At 35.7% G+C, this 19,459-nt stretch overlaps 1 protein-coding gene across 1 annotated transcript in view; it reads right to left on the bottom strand.

Moving 5' to 3' along the window:
- Positions 1-17,369: 17,369 nt before the first annotated feature.
- LOC145672480 (ataxin-10) overlaps positions 17,370-19,459 on the bottom strand; it is a 41,739-nt gene continuing 39,649 nt past the window's right edge. The window contains exon 5 of the mRNA XM_081741642.1: positions 17,370-17,587. Within this exon, the coding sequence (XP_081597768.1) occupies positions 17,370-17,587 (218 nt within the window). The remainder of the gene's footprint in view (positions 17,588-19,459) is intronic.

Raw genomic sequence — 19,459 nt, 5'->3', positions numbered from 1 at the left:
TCAAAGTGTTTCCAACATACTATTTTGTTACCGAAAAAACGAAATGTTGAAGTATTGACTTTATTTTACAAGAAACCAAAGATAAAGAAAATATATGGTAGCAAACAGGGTAAGCTCGGCCTCAGAGCCTCATAGTACGTTTCGCCACTGTGCTTCTGAGGGAAGTCGGAAATGTCAGGAACAGGCAGCTCCGTGCTTTTTTGTGTTCGGAATTACGTGTGATGCGATGTATTTCGTCACGGTATATATCACGTTTTCTCCACTTGTAAGCGCGAAAGAAAACATCGCAGCGTGCGTTTTCCCTACTTAGAGAGACCGTGCTGCTGACAATCCTCAACACTTCCGACATTCCGCCAAATTCCGTGTTTACTGTTGTCAAAGTTTATCGTTTATCTACTTTGGACCATTTATAAAGTCAGAGAATATCTCAAAATTCAGTTGATGGCATATCGGGGAATTTCACCCTGCAGGGAATACTCTGCACACCCATTGAACATTCATGAGATATGGATTTTTGGATTGCGTATGCGTGTCTTCCTTTACGCTGATAAGGACCACCATCCACAGTTTTTCGAATTCGAAATAGGGCCTCTTGAAATTTGGCTTTTTGCGATTTTGGACAGCCTGAAACTATGCACTTTTCGTCACAGGTCGATATGAACTTTTTCTCTTATTTTGATATGAGGAATCATCTCTTACAGTTTGTCGGTATAGTTCATTAACACCCTGTATATGCATGTTAATGAAAAGAGAAAAATGTAAATAACGAAGTAGAAACTAGGGATGAGTAAAACCAGTTTCTAGAAAAACCGAAATCCAAAAAAACACATTTCGGTTTTCTACAAAACCGGTTCGGTTTTTCACCGAAATCGGTTTCGGTTTTCTCCAAAACTGGTTCGTTTTTCACCGAAACCGGTTTCAATTTTCCCCAAAACCAGCTCGGTTTTTCACCGAAACTAGTTTCGGTGAAAACTTTTAGAAAACATATAAAACTATCGGTATTTCTGTGGAAACAGAATCAGTTTCCAGAGAACAACAAAACAGTATTCTGGTCAAAAATAGAACCAATTTTGAAAAAAACACTGGTTTTGAAGAAAATCGAAACCGAATCCGCTGGAAAACCGAACCGGTTTTAAAGAAAACCGAAACCGGTTTCGGTGAAAACCCAACCGGTTTTGGAGAAAATCGAACCGGTTTCGGTGGAAAACTGTTTTTTAATTGTCAAAAACCGGTTTCGGTTTTTTATAGACCGAAAAACCGGTTTCGGTTTTTCTATAAACCGAAAAACCGGTTTTGTGTCCACCACTAGTAGAAACCATAACATGTAAATGGAAAAGGACGATACGATGAAATGGTAATGATGCACTAGACACCACCATCATTGGTTCTGTTTGTGGACAGATGTAATCCTGGGAATATTCAGAAACTGATGTAGACATGTGAGGCCCATATTAATTGCTAATTATTGTGCATATGATGGATAAATGTGAGGTGATAGATGTTGTGGATGATATATGGCGAAGACATCAGGGTCTCTAGTGGCAGGATCCAATTGGAGGTGATACAAAATTATATAGTGTTGCAGCGGAGAGTCGGAATACCGTGGTGGTGCATCGTTGTCTCTATCATAGCGTAATGATATTCTATAGCATTTCATGGTGTAATTCAAAACGAGAAGGTAGCGGATTCGAAGTCGCTCCAAGTGTGGGAATAAAGACGGAAAATCGATAAGATTGTATAGAAGAAGAATCGATAAGATTGTTGGACTTGGTAACCTGATTCAATATGCTAATTGTAAAGCATGTCTCTTCATAACAGACAATTTTTGATAATATTTAGCAGATACAGAGACCTAGGCCGTATGACTGTAAGTTAAGGCATTTCTCATTTGTTTTGTAGGTATGTAATACCGTAGAGGGTTTTAAGCCCCAGCTTGTACCAACTAGCCATTAAAGCAGATTAAATCTGTTTTGAGCCTGGGTGACAACCTTCTTTAGACGTGAGATCCAAGAGAGTTTACTGTCAAATACGATGCCAAAGTAAGTAACTAACAGGAACTGGTGTATGTTCAACATGGAGCCGTAGTTAGGCTGGGTTTCTATACACTCTGGAGCGTCGTCCTAGTGGCAAAAGTACAAGTGAGTGGTCTTCGCCGAGTTAATACTCAGTCTCCATGTTACACCAGTGAACAAATCTATCAACAGCAGGTTGCATACGTCGATTTATCTGCTAGATAGTATGGGCTGTTGAGAGAAAAGCTGTGTCGTCAGCAAACTAATAGATTTGGATGTTGGCTGGTAATCTGAGATCGGGAAGTATAATAAACAGAAGAAAGGGGACAAAGACGAACCTTCAGGAACCCCAGAGTGTAAGAATATTGGAAGAGAAAGAGCGCTGTTGATGTATATGTATGCCAAACGCCCTGTTAAGAATGAAGTGATCAAGCGTATATAGGAAATGGTAACATATAATGATGTAATTTGTACATAAGCCCAGGATGCTTTATCAAATGCTTTCTAGAGATCAAACGTGACTAAACAAGGAAAAGCCCAGTTATATTGGCTATAAATGACCATGGTAAAGCGGAATAATTGATTCAAGGTACTGAAATGAGGCCGGAAGCCAGATGGATAGCCAAAAGATTGGGACGTTGAATATAATCATGAAGTCGTCGAACAAGAATCCGTTCTAAGAGTTTACAAAGGCAGCTGGTTAAATGAATTGGGCGATACGACTGAACATCCGATGGTGATTTCTTTGGCTTGTTTTCTCGGAGCATTCCCGTTTCCTCATCATTCGCTTGCCTTAATCATCGTCTCCCTTAGCCTAAAAGACATAATCGTGGCACGTTAAACTGAAAGACTTTTTATTTTCTGTTAAATCTTGTAATTATCTTTCAGTGCAATGGTTTCACACACGGACGCAGACAACAAGCAGAGACACAACTATGCTAGCTGTCGCCCGGGGCAAGAACTCGCCTTAGCGCCCTTCCCCCTACTGACCAACCAAACCAAAACGCTCCTAATTGTCCTATTCAATTTTTTCTTCAAGTAGCAAAGCTTGATTTCAATATTGCAGTACATCATTTAATTTTTAGTAGAAGATAAAACACAAAACTAATTAATATTTGATTGCTAAATAATCTGAGAATAGCATGCTTGACATATTCTTGTAGTCCTATCATAATAATTGCTTGGAATTATAGCGGGATGTGCATATGTGTAGAATGGATCAATAGTCTTGCTTACGAATAGAATATTTAATTATGACAAACAGTCAAGCTGTTGTTTCGAGTATTATAGTACTTGGACATTTTGCAAATCTCTTAAATTGATTTAAGTTAAATGAAAACACAAAAAGCTGGAACTAAAATTTAACTTTGCGGGTTATTTTGACTGCAAAGGTTTTTACAATATCCTCAAAAGATAGTTTTGAAGCTAACTTATGCTGTATGGATATGATCCTAAGGTTGATGAGTCGTCGTTGTCCTGTTAAGTTTCTGAGGTATTTTTTTATGATCTTTAGTTTGCTAAAACTCTTTTCCTTGCCTTACACCCAGTTTTGTGCCCCCCTCAATCCGGCGCCTGCGGCACAAGCACCGTTTCCTCCCCCTTAGTTACGTCACTGACAAGGGAGAAAGAAAGTTATTAATTTAGTGGAAAAGAGAGAGAGAGAGAGAGAGAGAGAGGAAAAAAAAGGGAATCGTGTTTGTTAGAATTATATTAGCAGTCTCACACTTACTCCTCATATGTATGTCGATACTTCGTCGTCCCCAAGTCGCCGGGTTTGACTACCTCCGGGTTCGGGAACATTCCTTCATTGTTCGGGAGTCATTGTGGTAATGTAAAAGTGAACCAAGTACCCAATTTAGGAGTTGGGTAAACTTCAGAGTCTCATTGGAGCGAAGGTAGAATGAGAAAAAAAAAAAATCCCGTTTTCACCGGAGATCAAACTCTTACTCTAGGGTTAGTAAGTAAATGTCTTATCGATTACGCTATACCTAGCATCCTGAGAGTTTGGACCTAATTCCTTACACATGGTCAGCTAAAAGAAAGAAAAAATGCAGTATTCACATGAGAACGAAAAAGTAAAGAGAACGGCATCTATTTGCCATCTAGTGGCTGCATCACGCACTACAAACATGGCAAGGTTCGTGCAGTGGATAAATCGAGCCATTTCGTTAATTTGGTTAATAGGACGAGCTGTACGGTTCCAAACAATCTATGCAGTGTGTAAATTAGATTATTGATATTGGGGGGGAAGAAAGGGACAAGAAAATGAGGCCCAACAAGACACAGAAGTCTGACACTGCGTAATTCAAAATGAGACAATGACACCCTTTTCCCACTCCAACACACAAGCATATGATTACCCGTCAACAATAATAAACAAGGAATTTATTATATCAACAAACTCTGCATCAGTAACTAAATTAACTACAGCGATTTCTCACCTCTTTCCGAATGTGTCTGAATGTAAGATTGAAAGTATCTTACACTGCATATGTACAGTCACCGACAAAAGTTCTTTCCGTTCGGTAAAGTTTATTTCGGGAATAACGGTGGTATGGCTGAAAGGCGCAGAAAATTATATTCTTTTTAACTTACTGAAAATTGTACCAAATTATCCTTCCTTTCTAAAGTTATTTACGAAACTAATTTAATCTAATTGCAAGAACTTTCGTCGCAGACTGTACAATGTAAGACGTTTACAAATACATATCGACTTCGTCATACGTAATTAGATAACGTCATCATCCAAATTTACCTCTGACGACGGACTCAGAAGAACATGACTGCTAGTGACAACTATACGCACAATAAAATATTTAAATTTACGACTAGACGATAGTGAAAACAGGGAAAATAAAGAATGTGTATATTGTGGTACCTGTGAGTCAATGGCGGTTTTATATTGACGCGACTGACTCGGTGAGTCACCGCAATTTCTTAAAAGAAAGGTTTTTAATCGTGAAATGTTATGAATTTCGAAGCACGATATTTTCCTTATTGATTTTCAGCCATTTTTTATAATCGAATATTCATTAATAAAATCACTCAATCCCATGTTAAAAACTTAATCACTGGCGCCACTGATTGTTGCGCTGCTTTAGACCTAAATGATGACTTGTATTTCATAGACAGCAGCACCTCCATGTCGGACATTAAGAGGAGCTGGAAAGAGGTAAAGTTCAGAACAAGTTGTCATGGTAACAAAAATGTGTCGTAACTCAACTTCGTCGATTTTGCGATTCTGCTGTTTGGATATCATATGACTCCAACTCAAAACTTAGTGTTGCCAGTTTAATTCTAGTCATTACCATATTAGTGAGATTTCCATTTACCCATAGCTATAATTTTATCAATTCTAGCTATTTTGTCATTTGTCAATCATTATACTCTACTGTATGTTAGAGTGACCAAATGTCCTGTTTTTAATGAAATTCTCGCTTTTTTCAGAAAGTCGTTTGGTGTCCCGAGAAAAATTCTAACGGCATGTAAAATGTCCCTTTCTTGGCTCGTAGCTACGTAGTGTAACTTTTATGTGCTGTTCTCAAACCCCCTAAGTCAAGTCCTCGTTTCGAAAGCTTTCGAAATTTTGTAAAATAGTTTCATATTTTTTCGCATAGATGCCTCCGTAGTAAACACCAAGTTTCAATATTCGATAACTTTCCGTGGGTCAATAAATCGAAGGCTACGTGTAGATTCGTCATTTTCTGTTCCATACCTCATTCTTTTTTTCTTCTTCTTCTTTCTTTTTTTCAGGTATTATCACTGTGGTTAAACGTGCTCACTGTAGGGCTATGTCTTCATAATCGAGGCCTACATAGAGCTTTCGTACAGTATATGTATATTGGATTTAATTATTAATTACTATTCCAGTTTTCCAAATGTCCAGTTTTCTTATTTTTAAAACCTCGTCAGCCTTATTCTATATCATGGATTCCTTCAAATATACATCTTATCCTCTTAAAACATGAATAGTTCAACGCTTCAACACAAGGAAATGGGAGAATCTTGAGAAAATCCATAAATATAATATTGTCCAATATAAACACGTGTGGCTGAGCATAGAACCAAGACGAGATAGAACTGCGACCGAAACCAAGGGCTTCATTCCATATCAATCTTCGTAAAATTTGCGGAAAGCCACCAAACGCTTTCTCTTATTTATTTTATTATTATTGTTGTTATTATTTGCGAATTATGAAGGTGAATCTATTAGAAAAGGTTGCGGAAGATAGATGAAAGCAATTTGGTCCATTCAAAAGACAATTATCTTTTTACAGTATTTTTTCTTCTCTTTAAATCTTTGCGTTGATTCTTTGAAGTGTTTTTTCCTATCTTCTGTGAGTAGCCGTAATGATTATTAATCGTTTGAGTAATACGAGGCCTGTCGAAAAAGTATCTGACCATGGTCCCGGAAAACCAACATATTCACCAGGTTTTTATTTTTTTTTTCGTCCTAATCCCCTTCAAATTAGTTCCTTCCTGCTTCCATGCACCGAGTTTAGTGCCTTTCCAGCAGAAGGTACAGCCGTGGAAATCCTCATCAAGAAATGATACGAGAATCATTTCGCCCAGATCCCCTGACTTAACGCCCCTTGATTTTTATCTATGGGGACACCTTAAGCAGATAGTGTATGCTGAGACAATCCGTGATTTGAGGCACCTGGAGGAACGCATCCAATAAGCCTGTGACCAAATTTCAGGACATATTCTCCTCCGTGTGCAATCAGAGTGGTTGCAGCGACTACAGTTGTGCATTGCACGGGATGGACAACACGTAGAACATGTGTTGTAGCATTCAGCATCAAGGTAATTTCCCACTTTTGAACATTAATAACTTCTAAACTGTACAAGATAGAAAAAAAATTACACCACTAAATTCCTGAGCTCAAGTTAGTGTTATTTGATGTGTCATACACCCCCTTCTCATTTAAAAAAAAAAATGACTTGATCCAAAATGGCGGATTTCAAAATGGCGGCCATGAATGACATACACTCCAAAAGTTGCGGCCCCTCATCAAACCTCTGTTCCCATCATCACTTTTTACTTTTCCCGTCGATTTTCAAACTTATGCAGGAGTCCAAGGACTTTTGACTCACCCTGTATATTCCTTCCGAAGCTGAATGCATTCTACAGCTTCCTCAGTACATCGAGGTAAAAGTTTTGTTGATCTGAAACCACTGGTTTGCAATTACTATTACATCTTTACGAGCAGAAAAGACTGTGTTCTCTTCAGGGCCTTTTAAGATTTGGAGAGAGGTTATTGTTACTAAATGCTAAATCTGGTAAGTAAGATGAATATTCCAAGCAATTTTATCTATCACGACTCAGGAACTCACTAAATGGAATAATAAACACTTCTGACCAGAGTATATACACTTATTTATTAAAAACTAAATTACAGTGTAACGGTTTGAACAACTTAACGTTGTCTTCATCAGACACGAACTGAAAGAGATATCTTCAGAGCGCAGGCATTTATACTAAAAGTGAAAGTACTCGAATTCATTGTTTTTCACTTTTAGTATAAATGTCTGTGCTCTGAAGATATCTATCTCAGTTAGTGTCTGATGAAGACAATGTTAAGTTGTCGAAACCGACACACTGTAATTTAGTTTATAAATAAGTGTATATACTCTGGTCAGAAGTGTTTATTATTCCGAATATTCCAACTTCATATCAGCAAGAATCTGCATTATAATGGATGCTGAAAGGCAAGGAGCACTGCCTTGAAAATCCAATAGCTCCCTCAACAACCTTTTTCGACGTTTTTAATCTGATCCAGCTTCAATTATTCAATAGTGATGCAGAGTAAGCTGCAATAAATTTAGTATCCTTTTCTATTTATTAGATAAACCAGAGGAATACATTTCAATCTTTGTCCCAAACACGAATATCATCATTTCTATTTATGCTTGACTTTTGCTCTGTAAACCGTACAAAATAGCCACAGCTCATTCATTGCGAGTACTCTTTAAAGAACTCAAAACGAAGCATGACACAAGAAGTGATCACACGTTTATGTTTCTCCTCAACAACGAAACACTTGGTGACTCAACTGACTGAAAACGTCCTCGTGTTCAGCACACACTACTCAGGATATTACCTACAGCTCCCACAATATTTTCTGTGTTTCTGTAATACATTTTACTTATATACGCCAGTTTTACAAAATCCTTTTATGACCAGTACCCACATTTTCCCAGCATATGATCTCCAGAGGGTTTCCAAGACGTTCTTCGTTGATAACAGTGAAATGACTCGTCCGAAATAGGGCCATCCATCGTTCAGAGTTGCGGACCATCCATCGTTCAGAGTTGCATATAAACAGACTTTAAGTGTTATTGAAATATCACAAATATATTTTGGAGACTATCCTTGAATGAACAGAAATTTGTTTAGAGCGAGATACTCATTCTAATTAACCTACACATACTTACAAGCAAACTAGAAAAAATGGTTTCGAAGGATGTAGACATCCCTTTTGTACGTTATTATCATCAAGTAAACTAAATTTTATAGAGCAATTCACAAGCGTCTCAACACATTGTCACATACAGTTTTTGGCTTGGGAACCGACTATGAGGAGACAGAAGAAAATAGTATCTTTAATTACTCGTACAAGCAACAATACACATGATTAAGAAGAGATATTATATTATAGTTGTGTTCATTTTTACAGAAAGTTTAATCTCTTGAGTTTAATCTCTTATTATTAGAGTTTCGCACTTGGTTAGCGGAACAATTCGAAGTAATGACGTGACTAAGGGAGAAAAAAGCTACAGGGTTGTCTAAGGAGCCCAAATGCGTGATTTCCGATTAGCAAGATTATTTATTTTTTTAAATTTTACTCTTATTTAATCGACTTTATAAATATCCTTACAACACTATTGATACTTTCTCTTAAGCTCCATACTATTTCTTCATCAATTTTGCATGATAATAACGGTACGTCGAAACCTTAATTAGGTATCATCTTTTAAATTGTGTCTCCTCCCTTGTCACCACAAAAAAGAGAATTCATATAAATTTTAATTTGTGGTGTTGTTGTTGTAGGTAATATGTCATAGCTAGTATTCTATACATTTTGATTAAAATGAAACACAATTAAAACCAACTTACTTTGCATATTATTATATCAGATAGTTTTCACGCTCTGTTTAACTTTTACAGCAGTGTTTCTCAAAGTGTGGGTTGCGACCCATTGGTGGATCCCGGGACGTTTTTTTGGTGGGTCGCGAGTTTTTCCTTTAAGCTTTTTTGATGCAGAAACAAATGTTGTAAAATACTATTCATAAAATGAAAATTTGAAGTGTTTGTTAATGAGGTAAAGATTAAGTGGTTACTCACAGTTAGTAGAACCTTGTTGAACAGTCAGTAGAGATGCTGGGTTAGGATGGAAAGAGAGTTGGTGACTCAAAATCTATCACGGAGTAGGACATTGCGTCAAAAATAGTGTTAGCTCTGTGTTATCTTTTTATGGAAACATTTTAACACTCTTGAGTATGCGTACAATTTCATATGATCAGTTACTGAGAAAGAAGTTTACATTACACTTGCCCGATCGTCATCGACTGATACTCTTGTACCGACAGGGCCACTATATTCATAAATTCACATTACAATTTAGTTTCAAAGTTAGATATTTACGGTAGATATTAAAGAAACCAACTAAATTTTGATTTATTGAAATTTTAAGCATCGAGCTTTACTTCGTAACATTCGTGGTCGCTCGGGATGTTCACAACATCCCCCAAATAAATTTCATGGTAATCACACATACGGACTGTTATTGAACGAACTCGAATTAGAGATAGGACTTGCAAAATGTAATTGCTTTGAAATACACCACCATTACGTAGAATGTCAATGTTATTTGAATAAAAGTAGGTGGGCCGCAAAACACTTTTTATTATCTAATGTGGGTCACAGTAACAACAAGTTTGAGAACCACTGTTTTAGACCAGTAGTCGCCAAGCCTATGAAGCTTCTGAGCTAACGTATCGTTTTTAAATTCTAGTGTGAGCTACCAACTAAAAGAACTACCATTTAAAAACAAACAAAAAAAAAAAAACTTACTTTTTTATTACCTATAAACTTACATTTCTAGTAAATATGAAATCAAACTATCCAAGTTAGCACATGTGTTAATATACACATGAAAAACAACGTACACAATCTCACGAGTATACATTCAACTGTGAGAAGAGGCTGACAATGGTAGCTACGCTGGAGAAACGAGCAAAAAAAAAAAAAAAAAAAAAAAAAAAAAAAAAAAAAAACCTTAAGTTTTTCGTCCCACGTTATGCCGGCTAGGCCAAAGGAGACGGTGATTATAAGAATGAAATAATGGAATGAAGAAAGTGGAAAGAAACGGGAGAACCCCGAGAAAACCCACGCACACGGTGATTGTCCACCACAAAGTTCATTTGGCAGGAGCTGGGATCGAACCCGAGACCCCACGCACCACAGCTGAACGCTCTACCAGTGAGCCACCGCGGCCTCGGAGAAACAAGCAGTTGTCGTCAAAGCCCCTTGTCGTTAGCGTAAACTTTGTGAAGGAATCAAGGTTAGCCAAGCGAAGCGTTAACGCGATCTACCGAAAATGGTTTGGTGATCACTGTTTTAGAGAATATAAATCTTAAGTTAATTAGTATCAAACACAGTACCAAACACTATCCATGAATTACAGAAAAGATTTATGGAAATTAAAATTTCCGGTAGTTTCGGATATAAAAATTTATTGTTACATATAAATGTTAAAACCAAAAGTAAATACCGGGTGTATCAAAAGTCCAGGGCCATAGGCCAACTCCATTATAAGTAAAGATACGGGAAAATTGAAAGACAGGAAGATTGCTGAAAATAAGTATTTTCAACCAAAAATGGTGGAATTTTTCCAGTCGCCACCAGCCGGTTATGCTCCACACTGGTACGACGCTCTATGTTAAATGAAAAAGCAACGTTTCCAGTGCAGCAAGCTGCTCCAACGGAATGTAGGGGCACGTAAAAATGACACGGGGAACGTGAACATTGTTACGTGGGGGTACCTGGAACACCCTGAAATTGTTTCCCAACAATGCTATATTATTGCTACGATGAGAGCTTCAGGAAACAGTCTTCTGAACTGGCAACGTTGCTTTTTCATTAAACATAATAAGATGCCTTACCAGCGTGAAGCATAGACAGCACGTGCAACTGAAAAAAAAATTCCACCATTTCAGATTGAAAACCATTTATTTCGAACAGCTTTCCTCTTTTTCCATCTGTCGTATCTTTATTCATACAGGACTTTTCATACACCCTTATACTCAGAAGAGTTCTCATTCTTTTCCTTATTTATCACCTTTTCGTTGAAGGTGCGCAGTCTGCACATCGATTTCTATCATTGTTACAGTTGTAAAATCTTAACTTGCCACTTCAGAAAATTCCTTCTTGATGTTGTGTAAACACCGGAATTATGTCTAGAATACGACTCAAACCCGCGTATTAAAGCCAAGATTGCTAACTACTCGGTCGCACAGGAGCATCCTTTCAACAAAATGCCCAATTAAGTACTGTATAACATAAATAAATACATATGAGTCGGGGAATTTAAAATAAAACAAAATTAAGTCACTAAGTAGTATAGTATTTATTATCGTAGACTTTGCACATAACCACTAGCCAAAGAAACTAACTAGTTAAATGAACTAATTTGAAATCAGCAGTAGCCTATAATTTAATCAGTACATAAGATTCTATCAAAAAATAATAAATAAATAAATAAAAGATTATGTTGTCTGTCTTTTAGAAGCCTTTCTTATGAGCACTCGAATAAGATTTCACCTACATGTAAATAGGGAACTTTAAAACGATTTAAACATAATTTTGTAATCATATACCTCGCTATTCTAAAATCTGTCTCCGTTAAATTTTATTTTAGGTAAAAATACAGGATGAGGTCCATGAAGCTCTATACCACTTGGAACATTTATTAAGAATACCCCGTACCTGTAAGCTCAGAATATTTGTTGCATGGTAAATCCTAAATATTTAACAAGTAAGTTTCGACTAATATTACCGTTGATTTGGTTCAAGTGCCCTATTAACGTTGTAGGTTGTGTTACATGAAAATGTGGTTTCCACAGAAGAAAGCGCTGTGTATCGGTTAGTTCATTGAAACACACACGTAACAACATTTCTGGCCTACGTACAGAAAATACCCATCATTTTAATCTACTATCAGGCAATGGCATCAGAAACTCATGGGAACCAGATTCGTGTCGAATCAAGATCATAATAGCCGCCCACGAATATCAAATGAATATATCGAACGTCTTCGTGATTTTCACGAACCCCAAAAAAGTCAATTCGTTCAGCTGTCAGAAAACTACAAGTGCCTCTAAGTACGAAACTCAAGGTACTATATACCTAGGTAGACATTTGGCCCTATGTCATTAAAGTGTAGCTATGACTAGGTCTTGTGTCGCACGATGATTCATATATATATTTAAAAACAATCAAAGTAACGACGGTGGATAGATAATGATCCAACTGATGATCCCGAGTTTCTCACACATGTACCTTTTCCGATTGAGGGAACTTTTCATGCCACTGAGTAGGTAAACAAACATAATGTCAGGATTTAGAAATCTGAAAATCCTCATGCGTTTATGGAGCTTGAGAGAGACAGTCTTAAAGTAAAGGTGTGGCGTGGTAGTATGCATAACAGAGGTCTCGGACCGATTGTCTTTAATAAGGATACAGTGACAACTAGAGATGCAAAAAAGCCGGCTTTTTTGAATCGATGGTTTTTTCACATAAAAAGCCGGCTTTTTTGGGAAAAAAAACGAGAATTTTGGAAATTTTGGCTTTTTTCAACTTCATGATTTTTCTATTTAAATAGCTTTCTTATAGTATATTCTATAGTTAGATAAGAATTCCATGACCTGAATGTGATATTTCGCTCTGAAATTCACCATCAAGATGGATGGAGCACATGTTTTACGAATTAAAGCTAACATGAAGAATGTAGTATTTGAGGGTAATTTTAGAGGCTATTTAACTTTATTTTAACTTTTGAGTTATCGACATCTTTTTTCTTCTCTAGTTTGTCATCCGTGTTTCATTTCTAAGAGCTTTTAGTACTCTAGCTTCTAGCGCAAAAGTTAAACTTGCCCGTTTTTCTATTTATCCGTCAAAGCGTACGTTTTTCAATATATGTCAAACCGTACTTCCACATTTCTGTTATACTGTAGCTGTGAAGTGATTTAGCAATAATTTTCCGGACACAATTTTGAATACCAATTTATACAAATAATCAGAAGCGGATTTAGAAAAGTACTTTAGGAGGGTTTTTTCTGATTGTTTCGTTTCCTAAAAAGTCCTAATTTTATTTGGGAAGTGCTTGAAGTTTATGAGTACAGGCATAACTAATATTTCGTTTCGTTTATATGTTTAGCAATAATCTTCCGGATACAACTTTAAAAATCATTTTATACTGAGAATCAGTGGCGGATTTAGAAAAGTATTTTGGGAAGGGTTTCTTACTAATGTTTAGTTTTTTAAAACATTCGTAATTTTTATTTGACGGGAGCTTAAAGTTTATGAGTAAAGGCATAAATAATAGATATTTCGTTTGTTGCAGACATTCCGTAACTTTGGGGAACGGGCTTCAGTCCGAAAGACCGCCCCCCTAACCTTCGCAAAACCGTCACTGGTGGTAATTAGTAATAATAACGATTTAAAAACAATAAAAAAGGAAGTCGCCCAACTCACAGTACACGCACTATTTCTACATTCACAGATGGAATGAAGAAAAGCTTTGACAGAATGGTCGAATGCTGGTTGAATCCCGGACTTCCCGATAGAAGCGCAAAAGCTAACCACTCAGTCATGTTTGTAGTGCAGTTGTATTTAGCTTAACTTAAATATATTCCGTAGTCTTTTTTTTTTTTTTTTTTTTTTTTGGGGGGGGGGGAGTTCCGTAATGATATGTTGAATCCCTCTTGTTAAAAGTTCAGAAAACTTGAGGATTGGGTAAACTGTGATGGTGGTTCTATAAAACTTAACTGTAGAATTTCAAGAATATACAGAACCAAAAGCTCTAGATGTGCAGTCTTTAAGTGTATCATATAAATCTAAGTATTTCTCTTATGTTTTATTTTAATTTTATTTTGTTTCAAAAAGAGGGTATGGAATATTTTAAAGTAAAAATACTACATACTATTTTGCTAGTTATTTGTGTATTCTTTAAAAAGAAGTGTTTACTTTTAGGGTTGGCTGATTTACACCAACTTTTTTTTTTAATAACTGGTTTAAACCACAAAAATAAAAAGAATGAAAAATGCGAATCGTGTGAACTTCATGGTAACGTTTCCAGATATCAAACCACCTGCAATAGTTTTATTTCCCTTTCACCTTTTAATCAAGGTGTCCCATGTTCAATTCTCGGTCGAACCACAATCCTTCTTTTATGCGTAACCCAAGTAGCGGTTCGGATGTCAGTTTAAGCGAAAGTCTTCTCCTTGATAACCTCGGTATTTCGTAAGGATGTTAAGCCTAAATATACGAAACAAACCAAATTGTATATTTCTACATGCCTAAATGCGTGTTGTTTTATAAAGAAGCCAATATTGCTTAAATATATTGATAGAAATTGGCAAAATTTACCGATTGCCTACGTAGCTTCCAACATTAGCTTGGATTGGACTTTCAATGATATCTACGTACCGGTACTAAATTTGTAATTTAATACCTCAGTTTTAGCGTACTGATTATGGTACGTTGACCTTTAAATTTTACATGCAAAGCAATAACAGGATTTTCCCGTTATTGTCTTACATTTCAAGTAATGACGGGATTTTCCGAGTGGCTAGGGCGGGAGATTCTCAACTTAAGAAATTTACTGACCGCACTTCTTTAAGCTTACGGGAGTTCTTCCGGCATAACCCCGCTGTTGCATAATAACATCAAGGCGAAACAAACTTAGGCTATTTCTGTGAATATGTAATATAAATACATAAAGCAAAAAATCTAAGTCAAAAAAGCATAGTTTAAACCAAAAAAGCCTGGTTTAAACATCCCCCAAAAAACGGGTTTTTGGCATTTTCAAAAACAACCACGGTTCTTGCCAATTCTGCTTACTTTTGTATATAGGAGGTTAAAAAATTCTTATTATATACATTGGTTAATCCTGTGGAATTCATAATGTAAATATGTTGAAGAAAAATTGTTTGAAATATTTTTTCGAAATTCATAGTTTATTTTCGGTGTTTTATATTATTATCAGCATCAACCACTAATTAAATGATTTTTTGTGTTATAGAGAAGCGATACAAAGTCTGTTTTATCAATTTAAAGCAGTATTTTGAAAAAAGCCCAAAATTTCCGAAGCAAAAATGCAAAGCAGAAAAAACAGAGTTTTTTTCCAAAAAAGCCGGTTTTTTTCCGAGCCCTTGCATCTCTAGTGACAACTGACAACACACTGAACGGAATGGTTCAACTGCATGGTCACCACATTCTCCAGACGTTACACATATGGACTTTTTTGGGGGGATATAAGGAGGATAACCTTCATCAATGGTACGGAACATCAACGACTTGAAATTGTAGATGCCATTTCGAATTTCGACCATTAGTACAAGATATATTGTAGCGCACACAGCTGGAACTGAAATTTCGTCTAAATACGCTAATGCCACAAACGTTACGTATATTAAGTTTTGTAATTAAGGTAAAATAATATATATACATACAAGTTTGTTATAATAACGTGCGAAGACTTTGTGGACACTTCCAACGTTTTGACTAATGTTAACTAAGGTCACTTGGAAGCACGATAACCGCTCCTTAAAATTTGCGACTTACGACGAAAGTCCTGGTTTATAACAATCTTCAAACTAACTTTATAAATAAATAAATAAATATCTGAACTACAGACGACAACTTGATTACATTCTGTTTCCGTCTATTTTTTGTCACAAAGAATCACTTGAATCGAAAACATCAGCACAGTAAAACCTATCTGGTAACGCTTCCTTTGATTCCACAGAACACTTTTCAATTTACACTAGTGAATTACTTCGAGTAAGCAAATATATCAAAGATGAGAACGAAAATATATCTCAAATGAAGTATAGCACTTACTACATGTTTCCGTTGAGAAAATGCTACAAATTTATCCCAATTAATTTTATGACTTTTATTACCACGGGTGAAGGAAAAAGGAATCTGGAAAAAACAATTGACTAACTTATTTTCTGTTGTTTCCTATGAAACACTGCAGTAATGAGGTATTTCCTTCTGTTACTTACATCCTTAGTTTCCTCTCCAGTTTTTCTCACTTTTGGCTGCCTCTATGGTCTTTCATGTTTACCTAGAATGGCTTCTTCTTCTTTGAAGTGTATGAAGTTCAGACGATTATACAGAACTTGTAGCTCAGTATTTTCCTTTTATAAAAATAACGTCTCATCCACACAACAGTAGCATTTTGCGTATTGTAATTCCGAAGATTTTAAAATTTCGGTTTCGAAATGATTAAGAACTGAATTTGCCAAGAAAGGAGATAAAAGATTTTCCATAGCTAATCCGCCACTATTTGCAAACTTAGTCCGAAAATTGAAAGAAGTTTCTTCAGGCAGCACTCCAATTTTCCATACAAAAATATTTTATTAACTAAACGCTTGCATTCAAACCATTTATTTATGTGTGAAAATTTAAATGTGTAAAAAATAAATAAATAAATAAATAAATAAATTAAAAAAAAAAAGTTTACGAAATTTTGTATTTGAAAACACTTACAACCCATGTTACACATTCAATCCAAAAACATTTTGGACCCCAAGCCCTACCACAAAGTATTTAAGTACAAACAAAAAATTAAATAAAATGAAGTGTGTAAATATTTATCAATAACTTGACTGACTGTATACTGTGTACTTGTGATGATTATTTAAAAAAAAAAAATAAAAAAATTGCTACCCGCAATGCTTCCATTGTGTGAATATTTCTCAATCAACTGGTTGTGTGAATATTGTACTTTGTTTATGTGAATGATTTTTAATGAATTGAATCCCTGAATACTTTGAATGTGGGAATGATTTTCCAGTAACCTGGGCACTCTGAATAATTTGAATGTGGGAATGCTTTTCCAATAATCTGGATATTCTGAATACTTTGAATGTGGGAATGCTTTTCCAATAACTTGGCTACTCTGAATGCTTTTTCAACTATCTGAAAATTCTGAGGACTATTTTTTTTTTTTTCTTTAAAGTGAATATTTTATCAAGAATATAAAGTACAAGTAAGTGAAATGACACTACAACTACTTAATAAAACTCAATTAAGATCTGAAAATATTAATAATATACACAATACTAAAATGAATTATGTAATATACGCACCTGGTCTTGATTTTCCTCGTGTTTGTAAGCAAGGTTTCCAATGAGACGAATAAGATTCCCTTTGAATCCAAACGCTGGGTGTTCTTGGACTTCTTTATTTCCACCTTTCAGGCTTAGATCAGAAAGCTTTTGAATTGTTGAGAAGCTGTTGTCACCCGATTTTCCCAAACAATGAATACTCTTCAGCAAAACTGTAACAGAAAATAAAATATAAATATAAATGGTATATAAGAGCGATCTTATTTTACACACTTCGTTCTAACTACTTTAAAAAAAAAAAAAAAAAAAAAAAAAAAAAAAAGTTTAATTTACCTTTTTAGAAGATTAAGATAGACCTTACAATTTAACCTTAAAATCCGAGAAACATGAACCTCCACTCCGGTTTATTCACACTAAAGATGGCTACGCTACCCAGCTTTGTATTCAAAAGCTGGCCAGGATGTGAGAGGTCTATTTACAAATTGAAGATCTCAATCAGGGTGTCTACTAAAATTCCAAAATGAAATTTCGTGACTTTTTCGTGACCTTTTCTTTCCCAAACCATAAAATTTAGTAACATTTTCAAAAGCGAATTTTGGTGCAAATTGGGCCGAATTTTCATGCACGCGACAGAAGAGTGCTTTGCTTGCGATTTGGTGGAGTCTAAAGCCGACCATAAACATTATTTGTGGTGAATTTTGACGTTTTATAGAACAAAATTTTCCAGTCTATACTTATATTTGCACAGATAAATAAAAAATCGTGACCCAAAGGCTAAATTTCTTGACTTTCATGACCGTTTTCTGAATTCGTGACTATTTCATGACTTTCGTGACCGATAGACACCCTGTCAATTGAACATATTCACTGTAAATTCCTGTAGCTGGTACCTTTCCCCGCTTGTCTACTGGTTAGCGCGTATGCTTTGGATCACGTGGTCCCGGGTTCAATTTCCGTGGGAGAACACACAAAAAAAAAAAAAAAAAATTACCATAATTTATTTTCGTTAATCATCTGTTTCCTTTAGCCTAAGGAACACTCCAGATGGACTTCACTTTGAAAACTCCAATTAGGAATTCAAAATGTCATGACAATATAGTTTCTTCTCGGCAAATTTACTCCTTTTCTATATCGTAATGCTTTTGTTTTTCATCCCCGTTTAATTGACTGTGACCAAGATTCCAAGAAACAGCCTTAAGTTGTAGACTATGACGAACAATTACACCATGCCAGTGTAAGTAAAATGATTAGTACATACAATCCTAAGCACGCCATTCACTCAATGAATCGATGATACACAATTTATCACACAAAGCGCACTTAATAAATAAACACGTTTTACATTTATTCATACAAGTAATATCTCGTTAATTTACCAAAATAAATTTTCGAAATTACCTTAGTCACACTCAAATATTTTGAACAAAACTTTTTGAACATCTTCGATTATAAAGGAAAAAAAAATACCGTAATTATAAAATAGTAACAGTAAATGTACGCATAATAAGAGTAACTGTCATGAAAACCTGCACAAATTATTTTATTTTTTTAAAAAATAATTTAAGGAAGTTCCAGACGAAGCCAAGAATGCACTAGGAACATGAACAGTGAGAAGGTAGATGGTAGAGGTTATATTTAAGTGTACCATTCTGGTATTCGCCGCATGGGACTGAGGGAAACTCCGGAAAAGCCTCTATTAAATTGGATAGACATAGAAATCGAAATTGAGAATATCAGGACTGTGAAGTAAAAACGTTTATTATTTATTATGCTTACACGTTCAGAACTTTAACCATCATCTCATTCAACTAGAAATTCTGATTTCTGAAAATTTCTTGCATTTCCAAGCTTTCTGCTCTACCCTGGACCCTTGACCATGAAATCATTAATACAACCATCAAGGAAATGTAAAGGAACGACTCGCCGGGGTAAACAGTGCAGTAGTAGAGAAACACCTTGTAAATTGCTGCCGGTCACATAACAAATGATAATGCAGCACGCTGTGTACTGGCAGGTTCAAGTTGAATGTTCTTTTGTTCACGCAGGAAAGACAGCCAGCTAGAGTTAATGTTTTAGTTGCTGTG

The sequence above is a fragment of the Thermobia domestica genome, chromosome 16 (genome assembly GCF_964235325.1).
Source record: "Thermobia domestica chromosome 16, izTheDome1.hap1.1, whole genome shotgun sequence".
In the NCBI taxonomy this organism is placed as follows: domain Eukaryota; kingdom Metazoa; phylum Arthropoda; class Insecta; order Zygentoma; family Lepismatidae; genus Thermobia; species Thermobia domestica.
Note: the sequence above shows the minus strand (reverse complement) of the source record. Positions and strands in the feature narration are given on the sequence as shown.